Here is a 13,161-nt window from a genome sequence, read left to right as displayed (position 1 = left end):
AGTCCCCAGCCACTGGCTGTGAATTTCACTTGCCCTTGGGAGCCTTCCCTGTGTGGGACATGTGGTCTGAATGCGGTAGCAAGTTGCTGTAATAATCTGCTTCTCTCTTCTCCCTTTCTTGCTTTCTCTCTCATGTCCTCCTGCCTCCTTTCCTTCTCTCCATTTTCTCCTCTGTCATAGTCAGGGTCTGCTTGGGGTGCTAAGGGCCAGGAGTAGAAGGGCCTGGGGATTAAACATGAGATGTACCCACTAGAGGGGGCAGGAGAGAGCTGGGAAGCAATCCTGGTGCCCTGGGTCTGGAGGAGATGGGGACAGGGGGCTCAGGGGTTTTCAGGCAGGCTGGCAACAGAGCCATGAGCTTGATGATTCTGTTGCTCTTACCCCTAATCAGTAGCCACTTTAGCTACACATTGGAAACTCCTGGAAAGCTGTAAAAATACAGATACCTGGGTCCTATCCCAGAAGTTCTGATTGGTTTAGGATGCAGCTAGGGCATTAGCAGTTTCTAAAACTACCCAGGTGATCCCAACATGTAGTCCCAAAGTCTTTAGGTGACAGCAGCCCCAGCCAGCATCCTGACCACAACTTCCTGAAAGACCCTGAGCCAGAAACCCCCAGCTAAGTTGCTCCCCATTCCTCACCATGGAAACTGTGGGGGACCGTGGATGCATATTGGTTTAAGCTGCTAAGTTTTGGGGTAATTTGTTGCACAGCAGCAGATGGCTAATACAGATTATTAGTTATTCTGAATGTACCCCCAAGCCGATCACTTCTTGCCTCCTCCTGTATCGTATCATCTAGCCTCCAGAATCCCTCGCCTGGACCATTGCTAGAGCCCCTCCCTGCCCTTCTTCTTCCCCTCATGTCCCTGCCCCTCAGTGGTCTCACAGCAGCCTGAGCAACTGTTTCAAATCATAGTTCTAATAATGTCACTCCATCACTTAAAACCTCATCATGGGTTACCACTGTGCTTAGGGCCAAGACCTGGGCTGCCCTCACCTACCTCTTTCTCATTTCATCCCAACAGCCTCCCCCAAGCCCTGCTTTAGGTTCTGCATTAAGCCCACTGGGACATTCTTTTAGTTTTTCCACCAACTCCCTCCCGTCACAGGACGTACACATGCTGCTCCTCGGCCTGGAGTCCTTCCCCCTGCCATACCTCCTGGTCTGGGGCTGACTCCTCTGCTACAGCCTCTCCCAGAAGCCTGCCCCTGAACTTGAGTGCCCTTGTCTCAGTGAACATTTACACATTCTCTGGGACAGTCAGCTGATGAATGCCTCTTGCCCTCACTAGACAGAGATCCAGGAGAATGAACAGTTTTGGTCATCGCTAGAGGCCCGGTGCTATCTCAGATGGTTCCTGAAACGGAAGAGATGTCAATATCAGAAATGAATGAGTGGGTGAATAAGTGAGTGAATGAAGGAGTGGGACTGGTAGGGACAAACAGAGCCCATTCTGGAAAATCCAAAGTGGTGAGTGGCTGCTCGGGAAAGTGCTTAAGCCCAGAAGCCAGGCAGTGACTGGGCATGAGAGAGAATTTCAGTCCCAGGAATGAAGCAAGAGCTCAGATTGAGAGCCTGAGGTCAGAGAAGGTCCCTTGCCAGGCTCACTGGGAGCTGCACCCCAAGGCTCCTGACCTCAGGCCCCTCACCTTGCATCCATGGAGGGCAGGAGTGTCCAGTGCCAAGCGGGGGGATCCATAGGAACCAGGAGTTCACTGGCCCTACCTGTGGGTAGCAGGGAGTTGCAGGGGATGGGAGCCTGGCAGGGCGTGCAGATACAGTCCTGGGGCCCTAAAGCAGAGACAGCATGGGTGGAGAGAACAGACTGGCCCACACAGTGATTTGGCCCATCAAATCACTGCATGAGGCGGCAGGTCATGCAGTGATTTGATAAACGCAAGGCTGGGTGATTCTAGGGAGAGGGCAGTGCCTGACGTCCTCTGGCAGCTGTTCTGTGTTTAATGGAGAGGTGTAGGTTTCAGAGCAGGGAGGAGACTTTGCAATGGAGTGGCACTGTGGCCTTCTCAGAAGTGGGGACCAGCCTCCCTAATGGGACAGTGTGGACCCACATTAGGCTTAAATGGGTTACATGAACTCAATTAAATGCTGAGTGAGAAGATTCTTCTGAGTCATTCGTTTACCTACACTCCTTTCCCGATTCCATTTGCTTTCCACCTTTTTCTCTCATCTCCTTTTCCTCCTCCAACCCCTCCCCTTCTCCCGCTATGTCTTGCAGGCATGGATAAAGACTGTGCACTCCCATGCCTAGTGTGCGGACGGAGGTTGTATGCTCAGTCAGTTGCAGGAGCGAAGCCATTGTGATGGCTTTATTGGAGTGACAAGTCCCTGTCACTCTCTTCACCCACAGCCCCGTGAACCAGCTGGGAGGGAGGTTGTGGGCAGACGCACTCATCTCTGCTGTTCTGATGGCTGATCTGACCTGGCGGCATTTTCTCCCTGGTCAGCATTAGTGGGGCTGTCCCCACTGCTGGCTTTCCCTCAATGCCACGGATTTCTCCTGGCTTTTAGCTTTATGAAAAATGTGGGACTTCCTAGAACTTGAAGTCTGAGTTGAAGTATTAACAGACTTGTATTTGGCTATTTGATTCCCAAAGCTGCACAGGAGCCTGAGGAGTCATTGGTTTCACCCTTTGTGACCTTTACGCTCTCCAGCTGGTGCCCATGGTCTCCCTAAAGGGTTCTTGGTCCCTGTCCTAGTCACACCTCTCTCCTCTGAGTGTGAACCACTTTGTCACTACCCTGATAAAGGAAGGCAGAACTGAGCCCAGGGCTCTATGTCTGGTCTGAGATGGATTGCAGAGGGACTGTCCCTTCCTTCATTCTAGATGTGATACTTTTTAAAATATAGTTCCTGGCCAGGTGCAGTGGCTCACGCCTATAATCCCAGCACTCTGGGAGGCCAAGACAGGTGGATCACTTGAGGTCAGGAGTTTGAAATCAGCCTGGCCAACATGGTGAAACCCCGTCTCTACTAAAAAATACAAAAATTAGCTGGTCGTGGTGGCAGGTACCTGTAATCTCAGCTACTCGGGAGGCTGGGGCAGGAGAATCGCTTGAACCTGAGAGGCGGAGGTTGCAGTGAGCCCAGATCATGCTGCTACATTCCAGCCTGGGTGAAAGAGTGAGACTTTGTCTCGAAAAAAAAAAAAAAAAAAGCAGGGGGTGGTGGGGTTCCTAGTCTTAATCACCCTTTGTCAATTGCCTTGCTCAGTTAATACATTCTGATCTCCTAACCAAGGGGAAAATATCCAAGCCATTAAATTTTTTTTTCACACAATTATCAATCATTTACTTAAAACGTATCCTGCTTCCTTTAGAAGGTATTTCTCTAAACATAGAATTACCTGGAGAGCGGTGCTGGATCCCACCCCGTAGTGTCGGATTCAGTAGTTCTGGGCAGGGCTGGAGAGTTTGCATTTTTAGCAAGTTCTCAGATGGTGCTGGTGTTACTGGTGCAGGGGCCACTGTTTGAGAACCACTGCTTCGGGGACATGCTTTCTGGCACAAACTCACAGTTCTTGTAGCGGGGGTGAGGAGGAGGTGTCGAGTTAACAACTATTACCTCCAAGCCTCTTATCGCAGATTATTTATTCCAGGGGCTCTGACCCATCCGTTCCTCTCCATGCCAAATGTCTTCAGCTCCTTGTGGATTTGTTCCTTGGCCAGGTCCTGGATCCGCTGTACCAGAAGCAGGGAGAGTTTTCCCCTTTGGGGAACCCCAGAGGCCCTGGCCTGTAGGGAGCCTAGTCCTTCCTCACCTCCCTTCCAGCAGCCTTGGGTGCCTGCTCACGGCTCTCCTCACTGCCTGTCAGTCTGTGTCTCCTGCCCTCCTGGGGCTCCCTTCCACGTGAGGGGCAGCCTTCTAACTTCCCCTGCCCATCATTGCCATCATTACCCATCTCTCCCCATCCCTCTCAGGATGCCCAGAGCTTTCAGCAAATCAGACTCCTGGTGGCTGCCTCACTTGGCCCAATATGCAGATTAGGCCCCCAGGAGCACCCCCTGCCATACTTTGTGTGTGTGTGAGTATGTTGTGTGTGTGTGTGTCTATTTTATTAGGAATTAAGAGTTATTCCTTTCCGAGAAGAATATACTTCTATTTTATACAGGAGATTAATAGAAAAAAGGAAATCATTTTGTAGAAATGAAATTAATGGCAAGACATTGGCTCCAGTTTTAGTTTGTTTCTTTTTGTTTTTGTTTTTTGTTTTTTGAGACAGTCTTGCTCTGTTGCCCAGGCTGGAGTGCAATGGCGTGATCTTGACTCACTGCAACCTCTGCCTCCCGGGTTCAAGTGATTCTCCTGCCTCAGCCTCCCAAATAGCTGGGATTACAGGCACATGCCACTACTGCCTGGCCAATTTTTATATTTTTAGTAGAGATGGGGTTTCGCCATGTTGGCCAGGCTGATTTTGAACTCTTGACCTCAGGTGATCCAACCGCCTTGGCCTCCCAAAGTGCTGGGATTACAGGCGTGAGCTACCGCGCCTGGCCTGGCTCTGTTTTAAACAAGAGATAACTGCAGTTACAGAAGGAAACCCAGGTATTTACAAATTTTCATAGTAAATCTTCCATCAGTGCACTAAAGGGTCTTTCTACCCACTTAAGGAGCATGTAAATTTTTTTCCCTTGTGAGGAAGATCTATTACATTATTTCTTTTCTATGTTTTTGTTACTTTAAAACATCATTTATAATATTACTGATTGCCTCCATTTGCTTTCCCCAGAAAGTCCATTAGGATAAATACTTGAGGTGAGCACAGACTCCTTGGTGCTGAGATTATGGGCGGTGAGTGGCTGACCTCGCTGATCATCCGTTCTGGCCTGTTCTGGTTCACTGGGCCTCTGAAACTGTCCACATCTGGTAGAATCCAGAAGAGCCAGCCAGGACTGGGAATCACACTTCAGTTTCCTCATCTGTGAAATGAGGGGAGGGATGAGATGACGTCTAGGGTGTGTTTTGTCCGTTTGTTTTGAGGTCTGACCACCTATAAAACGTTTTATTCTGCCATGTTTATATACTAGCTTCCATGCACACATTAGTACACACATGTGGATACCCAAGCCGCTGCTGCCTTGATGCTTTGCCATTTGCCTGGGAATGATCACTGCAACTTCTAAGGGGTGTGTAGAACTTTAGAGTTTACAAAGCCATTCCACGTCTTCGGTGTTTTTGGTGGGCCTTGAGTCAACCCCGTGAGCTACTTGCTGTATTGCCCCCATCTTATAGGTGTAAAAACTGAGACTTGAGAGCTTGGGTAGTTTCTCAGAATGTGGGTGCCATGCAAGTGGAGAGCCAAGGCATGACTGTGTGTTTCCAGGAGCTCACGCATTGAGCTCCTCCCAGGAGGGCCACGTGTGCATGTTTTCCCTGTTTAATAATGACTGTTGTTCCACAACACCCTCGTGATACTCAGAACTCATCATGGGACCCACCTGTATCCAAAAGGATTTGAGACAACAGAAATAAACTCTAATGGAAAAGTTAACTTTTCTCCCGCATTGACTAGTCACCAATCTTCCATCAAGTTGAGGTAAAAACGAAAGATGGGCGAGGATCACCCTGACTGGGACAGCGTCTTTCTTTTTACAAAACATTGATCACAAGGCATTTCAAGCATTCACAGTAAAACACCCATGGACTTGCTAGCCAGAATGATTACGTGTTCACATTGGCTCCATTTGCTGCATGTTTCTCTCAAAGAAATAAAAGATGGCAGCTCCCATCACAGTCTCTTTTGTCTCCCTTCCTTGGTGGTGACCATCCTGTGACATTTAGGGCCAGATTATCCAAAATACTCTGATGGATACATTACAAGGATCCACCAAGTGTTGAAATAAGAAGTTCTTTTTTATTGTGGTACAATATACATAACAGAAAATTTATCATTTTAACCATTTATAAGGATACAGTTCAGTAGCAGTAAGTATATTCACATGTTGGTGCAACTATCACTACTGCATCTGCAGAACTTTTTTTTTTTTCATTCCACACTGAAACTCTGTGCCCATTAAACCATCACTCCTCATCCCCTCCTCCCCTCAGCTGCTGGTAACCACCATTCTACTTTCTGTCTCTATAAATGTGACTAATCTGAGTATCTCGTATGAATAGGTCATACAATATTTGTCCTTTTGTGTCTGCCTTATTTCACGTAGCATGATGTCTTCAGGGTTCATCCATGTTGTAGCATGTGTCAGAATTTTATTCCTTTTGAAGGCTGAATAATATTTCACTCTGTATATACCGCAGCTCGTTTATCCATTCATCGAGCAGTGAATGTTTGGGTCGCTTCTACCTTTTAGCTACAGTGAACACTTTCCCTTATGAACATGGGTATAAATTGTCTGTCAAGTCCCTGCTTTCAATTTTTTGGGTATGTGTCCAGAAGTGAAATAGCTGGATCATGTGGTAATTCTATATTTACTTTTTTGAGGGGCTGTCATACTGTTTTCCACAGCAACGGCAGCCTTTTACATTTCCACCAGCAATACACAAGGGTTCTAGTTTCTCCACATCTTCACCAACACTTGTGGTTTTGCTTTTTGGTAATAGCCATGCTAATGGGTGTGAACAAGAAATGCTTAAAGCATCTCCTAAAGAGGAAGAAACTGAGGCCCAGAGAAGGGGAGGATCACACGAGAGGTTGAGGTCACAAGCAAGTCAGTGATACAGCAGGACCTGGAAGCTGGATCCCCTAACCCCAACCTAGTTCTTGCTACCAAAACACAAAGTCCAGTTTCCATCACTCTATGTCAGAGGGTGCACAGCCACGGCCACAGGCCAGATACAGACTTCAAGTTTATGTAGTTCGATCCTTACTTTGTTTTTTTTTTTAAATTCAAAATGTATCCACATTTAAAAATAAGGGGATTTTATATTTTAAAAGTCTGAATTTCTGATTTTCCCCCCAAAAATCAGAAGATCTGGTAACCCTTGACCCACCTTCTAACTCAGCAACCAACTGTTGCTGTCTTCTGTTTTGTTTTGCTCTGTTGAGACAAGGTCTTGTTCTGTCACCCAGGCTGGAGTACAGTGGCATGATCATGGCTCACTGCAGTCTTGAACTCCTGGGCTCAAGCAATCCCACCATCTTGCCATCCCAAAGCGCTGGGATTACAGGTGTGAGCCCATGCCCAGCCCTATCATTCTGTAATGTCCTTCCACACAGGCTAGTTCACGCACTGGCTGGTCCTGGTAACACTGGAGTTTGCAGCCCTTTGCTTCTCACATCCATAGATATTCCTCATTTTATGTGTCAGTAGACACATAGTTATGTTTAACATCACAGGCAGGTTCCATACTTCTTTCTTCTTTCCTCTACTCTGTATTATCTTTGAATATCTTAGCTATTTCCTCACTATAAAGTGAAATAATGTTGCAAATAAATAATGCAACATATTAACAAAGACGTAATTCAATAGCCTGATTTGGAGACAGTGTGATGTGGTGGAGAAACACCAGCAAAGGTGCTAATCTTGACTCTTGAAGGAACTCCCTGGGCAATCTTAGAAAGTCCCTTCCCTCTCTGGCCTCCTTGTATCCATGTGTCAGTTGCAGGGTGGGACTGGGGAATCCTCAAGTTTTCATGGGCCGGTCTAGTTAATAATGTAAAACAAAACCACTCACTTTGCATTGTCGGTGAAGTAGAGAAACTCACTTTGCCCAATTGACTTCCCCAGGATGACCCCTCTGAACTGACCCTTCCTGTGGTCCCCAGCACACCCACCCTCTGCTTTCTCTTTGCTGACAGGTGCGGAACGACCTGACTGGCGTTCTGTATGGCGAGGACATTGAGATTTCAGACACCGAGAGCTTCTCCAATGATCCCTGTACCAGTGTCAAAAAGCTGAAGGTAGGTGTGGCTAGCCACAGGGTGAATGGCAGACTGAGCTCAGTGCCCTGGGTGCCCAAATTACCTGACTATGAAAGAGCCTCAAGTATGGTCTGGGTCTCAAGTTCATTTCCACCTTGGCATCCCAGACAGGAGAAGCTCCCAGGAATTGGCTTCCCTTGGCTTTTCCTTCCTTGCTGTCCAACACTGGCCAGAGGTGCTGGCTGCAGGTGCACAGCCACTGAGCACTTTCCTGATGGTTTTATGTCTCTCAACACAGTCTCAGGGGCAAGCAGGGCACACATGATTATCATGTCTGTTTTGAAGAGTCACAGAGAGAGGAACTGTCTTGCAGAAAGCCCACAGCAAAGAAGTCTTGTTGTCGCAACTGAAAGCCCAGGATCCTGACCCCTATCCAGTGATACTCACTTTAGAAACAGGGTCAACTAGAAGTTTCCCCAGTTGTAAGTCAGTCTCTAACTTTCATTTGTCCATTCATTCTGCAAACTCTCTCAAACAGCTTTTATAAACCAGACCCTCTCCTGGGCTCGCAGACATCATCGGCCTTGACCTTGTCCTCATATTGCTCCCAGCCTGGTGAAGAAGACAGAGAGACCTCTCAGGGGAAACAGGAACAAAGGGGCCTGGGAACAAAGGGAGGAAGTGACTCATCCCACCTGGGGAGAGGGCTCAGACAAGGCTCCATAAAGAGACAACATTTGGTGTTGGAGGAAGAGGGGGATCCCCTCCTACAGGAGCCCGGCATGGTAGGAGGGAAGATCAGAGGGTAGGGTAGGCATGCTCATCATGGCTTAGGATCAGCAGGGATTCCACAGAGGCAGAAGTACCTGGAGTGGGGTAGAAGGGAGGCTGAAACGGAAGTCAGTTCCCAGGAGCCTTGAATGCCAAGCTTAGAAGTTTGATCTTTTATCCTGGGGACTTCCTGGAGGTTTGTAAGCAGATGCCAGTGTCATCAGAGCTATCAGATTCCTCTTTCCCTCTCCTCCATTCCTTCAGGCACTCCCTTGAAGTCATTGGCATGGAGACCCCGGATGCCAACTGCAGATACGTCCCTTCTGTCTTGTGTGGGTCCCGGGTTACACCAGTCAGAGCAGGGAGCAGCTTACAGCAGTTGCCTTCTAAATCCTCCAGTTCACAGATGGGGAGCCCAAAGCCCAGAGAAGGGGAGCAAGGAAAGCAACGTATCAGTTGTCTACCACCTCCTCCAGAGCAGACACAGAGCCTGCAGGTCACATTTCAGCCTCGGGAGCCTCTGCAGATGAGGACACAGTAGTCAGGGAAGGGCCTGCTTGACAGCCCAGGTGGCTGGAGCCAGGTCTCCCCCCTGCAGTGTCACAGGCTATGTGGGGCCTGGAGGATTCAGGGGTGGGGTGGCTGCTCTGCAGGAAGCATCTGGGGCAGGGTTGGGAGAGGAGGGGAGGGCCTGCAGCTGCGCTGACGTTCTCATGCCACACGCAGAGGCATCTCCCCATGCCGGGCACTTGAAATAGCTCCCTGAGCTCCAGAGGCCCAGCATCTACGGACTTTAATGTTTAAAGAACCTTTGTGTGCAGAGCAGAGATACTAGTTGAAAGTCAGCAAGAAACTGGGGATGGAACTGGGCTCTCTGCCCATCAACCAACCAACTCCAACAGAAGTAGCACCGACATTAACCATAATGAAAATAACAGCTGAAATAGCCACCTTTCCAGTGCATTGACCACAGGCCAGGCCCTGTGCAGAGCCCTTCACTTTATTTGCTCATTTCATCCTCCCCAAAGCCCTCAGATGGAGGGAATTTTTGTATTCCTGTTTCACAGATGTGGACTCGAGACTCAAAGAGGTTAGCAACTACCCCAAGACACCCAACTGAAAAATGGTGGATTGGGATTCAAACCTATGTCTGGGCAATGTCATGGCCCAGCTTTCTCCACTGCCCTGCATGTACTTCTGAGAAAGGATTCTGGCATCGCATAAGCCGGGAAAGCAGCACCAATGACAGAGTCCTCATCTGTTGGCAAAGGCTCCCCTCACCCAGACACCTGCACAGCTCCTTCTTGTGCCTCTTGCAGTCTTTGTCCAGTCACCCACTTCTCCCAGAGGCTTTCCCTGAACACTTTATTTAAAAATTGAAATCCCTGTTCCTGCAACTCCCATTTGCCCCTTTCTGCTAATTTTTTCCTCCATTTCACTGATCGATACCTATTTTCATTTCCTGGGACTGCTGCAACAAAGTACCACAAACTAGGTGGTTTATAACAACAGAACGTGCTCTCTCGAAGGCTTAGGACTCTTCCATGCCTTTCTCTTGGCTGCTGGAGTCACCGGTAATCCTTGGCAGTTTGTGGCTCACCACTGCATCACACCAATCTCTACCACACATGGCATGTCCTCTCTTCTCTTTATATTGTCTTTTTAGGACACTGGTCATGTTAGATAAGAGCCTCCCCTATTCCAGTGTGACCTTGTCCTAACTAGTTACATCTGCAATGACCGTGCTCTCAAATCAGGTCATATTCTGAGGTACTAGGGGTTATGACTTCAATATATTTTTTGGGGAGACACCATTCAACCTCTAACAGTATCTGGCCTTCTATTCATTTTACCTGGTATTTTATCATCTGTCTCCTCCCATTAGAATGTAAGCTCCAGGAAGCAGAAATTTCTGTCTGTCTTGGTCACTCTTCTGTTTCCCATCACCTAAACCCCAACCTAATTTGCTCAGCTATTTGTTGAGTGTGTGTGAATGAAATACCAAGTCTGGACAAAATGCACTAGAGAATACAAGGACATAATACTCAGGAATGACGGGAAGGTAGTTACTTTTGGAAACCTCAGCGGAAAAGCAAGTTTCTGAGTTCTTGTGGGATAAGATGGAGAACGAGGTACAGAGGACAGGCAAGAAAACCAGATATCAAATAGTAGAACTGGAATCTGCAGAACTCCAAGGTAGTGGAGAGCAGAATTAAAGCTAAGAAAAATAAGAAATCAATAAGGTGGAGGACAAACTTGAGATACTTTCCCAAAATTCAGAGGAAATCACCAAAGAGATCAATCCAGTGAGATAAAGGATAACAGTTGTGGATACTGGAGAAGGGAGTTTTCCTAAGGGAAATCCAGGACAAAAACAGAACCAAAATCCAAAACAGTAGAAATGGTAGCAATGAGCACACCTAACACCCAGATTTTGGTTCCTAACACCATTCTCCAGTAAAAGGAACCAGGGCTCCTTAGACAAATGGCTGGTTCTATGGGGCAGGAAATAGACAAGATGATTCTGGGGTATTCTGTAATACCAGAAGGTAAGGAGTAATACACATACTGGTGGGGCTGTATCAAGGGAGTACAGTTGCTGATTGACAGAGCTCCCAGTGGCCAAAGCTGGAACAATTTGAACACAAAAATTATAGTATTAGAATATAACCCAAAGTATAAAGTAAATCTCCACCAGTTTACTCTTATGTAAATGATTGACTAATAAATGGGAGAGCATAGGCAAATCTCCTACACAGAAGAATTCAAAATAACTTACATAGATACCTCACACTCCAAAGAGGTAGGTCATAACTACACACTTCTTAAAGTTACTTTGTTCCAAAGGGTACAGTAGGAAAAGAGGGGGGATAAAAAAGAATAACTTGACAGTCGAGAAACCTGACAAACGTTCCCTGAGCCAGGCAATCAAGGTCAGCGTCAGCAGTGATAAGTCACGTTGAAAGCTCCCTTGACATAATGTGATGGAAATAACTTTACCTCTGTGGTCTTCTTCCCCAGATCCCATAACCCCAGTCTAACTATGAGAAAAACATCAGACAAATTACGCAAATTACAGTTGAAGGCCATCCTACAAAATACCTGACCAATACTCCCCCAAACTGTCTAGTTCATCAAAAATAGAGAAAGCCTGAGCCAAAAGGAGCTGAAGGAGGCATGACAACTAAATACAATGTGGTATATTCTAGATGGGATCCAGGAATAGAAAAAGGATGTTTGAGAAAAAGACTAAGGAAATCTGATTAAAGAATGGGCTTTAGCTAATAATAACATCAATATTTATTCATTGTGACAAATGCACAAAATACTAATATAAAACATTAATAATAGGGAAAACTGAAAGAGGGGTTGTATGGGAACTCTGTATACAGTCTCCACAACTTTTCTGTTTTCAAATAAGAAGGGTTTTTTTTGTTTGTTTTTTGTTTTTTTTTTTTTGTTTTTTTAATAGGAAACAAACTTAAGTGGGCTCAAGACAGACCTAGAACTATAGACTGGGCCATACAAAATTTCCATTATTCTACAATTTTTGAACTACAAAATCAACAATTTTTTATGGAAATGTACAGACTATATGAGCAAACTGGTCAGCTTCTGCAGAACTGGTGAAAAGAGAGTCATACTTAGACAGGTTTTGCCAAAATTTTGACATACTTAGTGGAGAAAATCTTACAGATATCTAGGCCAGGAAAAAAACAAACTTCCCATAGAGATGCAAAAACCAGGCCACTCTCCGACTCCTCTGAAGCGTTAAATCCCAGAGACAGTGGAGCAACTGGGAGACATTCTCCACTGTATGGGGCTCACACGATGTTCCAGCCAGGTCCCCTTCTTGAAGCTAATCCTGAAGTCCGATGTCAACCAGCCAAGAGCGAGGGCATACTTTATGGCTGAGGTCGTGATAGAAATGGCTGAGCAGGGATCATGGGAACCCATGGAAGGAAAGCGAAGTCTAAATAATTGTTATAAAAGTGTATGCAGATGCAAAAATTACATATAATTTTATACATAATGCAAAAATAGATACGGCAATAGGCATAATTGAGATATAAAAATCCAAATTACCTTCACAGGCCTAAGAAGAGATGAATTTTTTTAAAAAAGGGTCCTTAACTCCTGGCGTTAACTAGGAGAGGGACTCAAAAGAGATCATTTTGCTCATGAGTTTCATAATTAGAGAGATGTAAGCTAAAGAATGCTTTGAATAACTCAGTGGTAAATATACCATAATGCAAACAGAACCTGAAGCTGCAGAAACACAAAAGTAAAGCAAAGGAAATCTCATCCATGTTTCGAAATAGAAAGCAAACATGAAAACCAGAAAGCACAAAACAGATCATTGCAGACCACATACACTGATTCTGACCGGAAGTTCAAATAGGCCAAACTCATTATCAAAAGGAAAAGGCTTTCAGATTGTGTTTTGAAACAGGAAGTCTAGCTATTTACTTCAGATAAACAAAGTGATGTTGAAAGGGTGAAGGTAAAAGGTTGAGCAGAGATCTATCAAGCAAATCAAACTACAGCA

At 46.2% G+C, this 13,161-nt stretch overlaps 1 protein-coding gene across 1 annotated transcript in view; it reads left to right on the top strand.

Annotated features, from left to right (window-relative positions):
* GABBR2 (gamma-aminobutyric acid (GABA) B receptor, 2) overlaps positions 1–13,161 on the top strand; it is a 424,424-nt gene that overhangs the window by 213,499 nt on the left and 197,764 nt on the right. The window contains exon 4 of the mRNA XM_011939489.1: positions 7,779–7,880. Within this exon, the coding sequence (XP_011794879.1) occupies positions 7,779–7,880 (102 nt within the window). The remainder of the gene's footprint in view (positions 1–7,778; positions 7,881–13,161) is intronic.

The sequence above is a fragment of the Colobus angolensis genome, unplaced genomic scaffold, assembly GCF_000951035.1.
Source record: "Colobus angolensis palliatus isolate OR3802 unplaced genomic scaffold, Cang.pa_1.0 Scaffold181, whole genome shotgun sequence".
Classification (NCBI taxonomy): Eukaryota; Metazoa; Chordata; class Mammalia; order Primates; family Cercopithecidae; genus Colobus; species Colobus angolensis.
The sequence above is the reverse complement of the archived record's forward strand: the minus strand, read 5'-3'. Positions and strand labels throughout refer to the sequence as shown.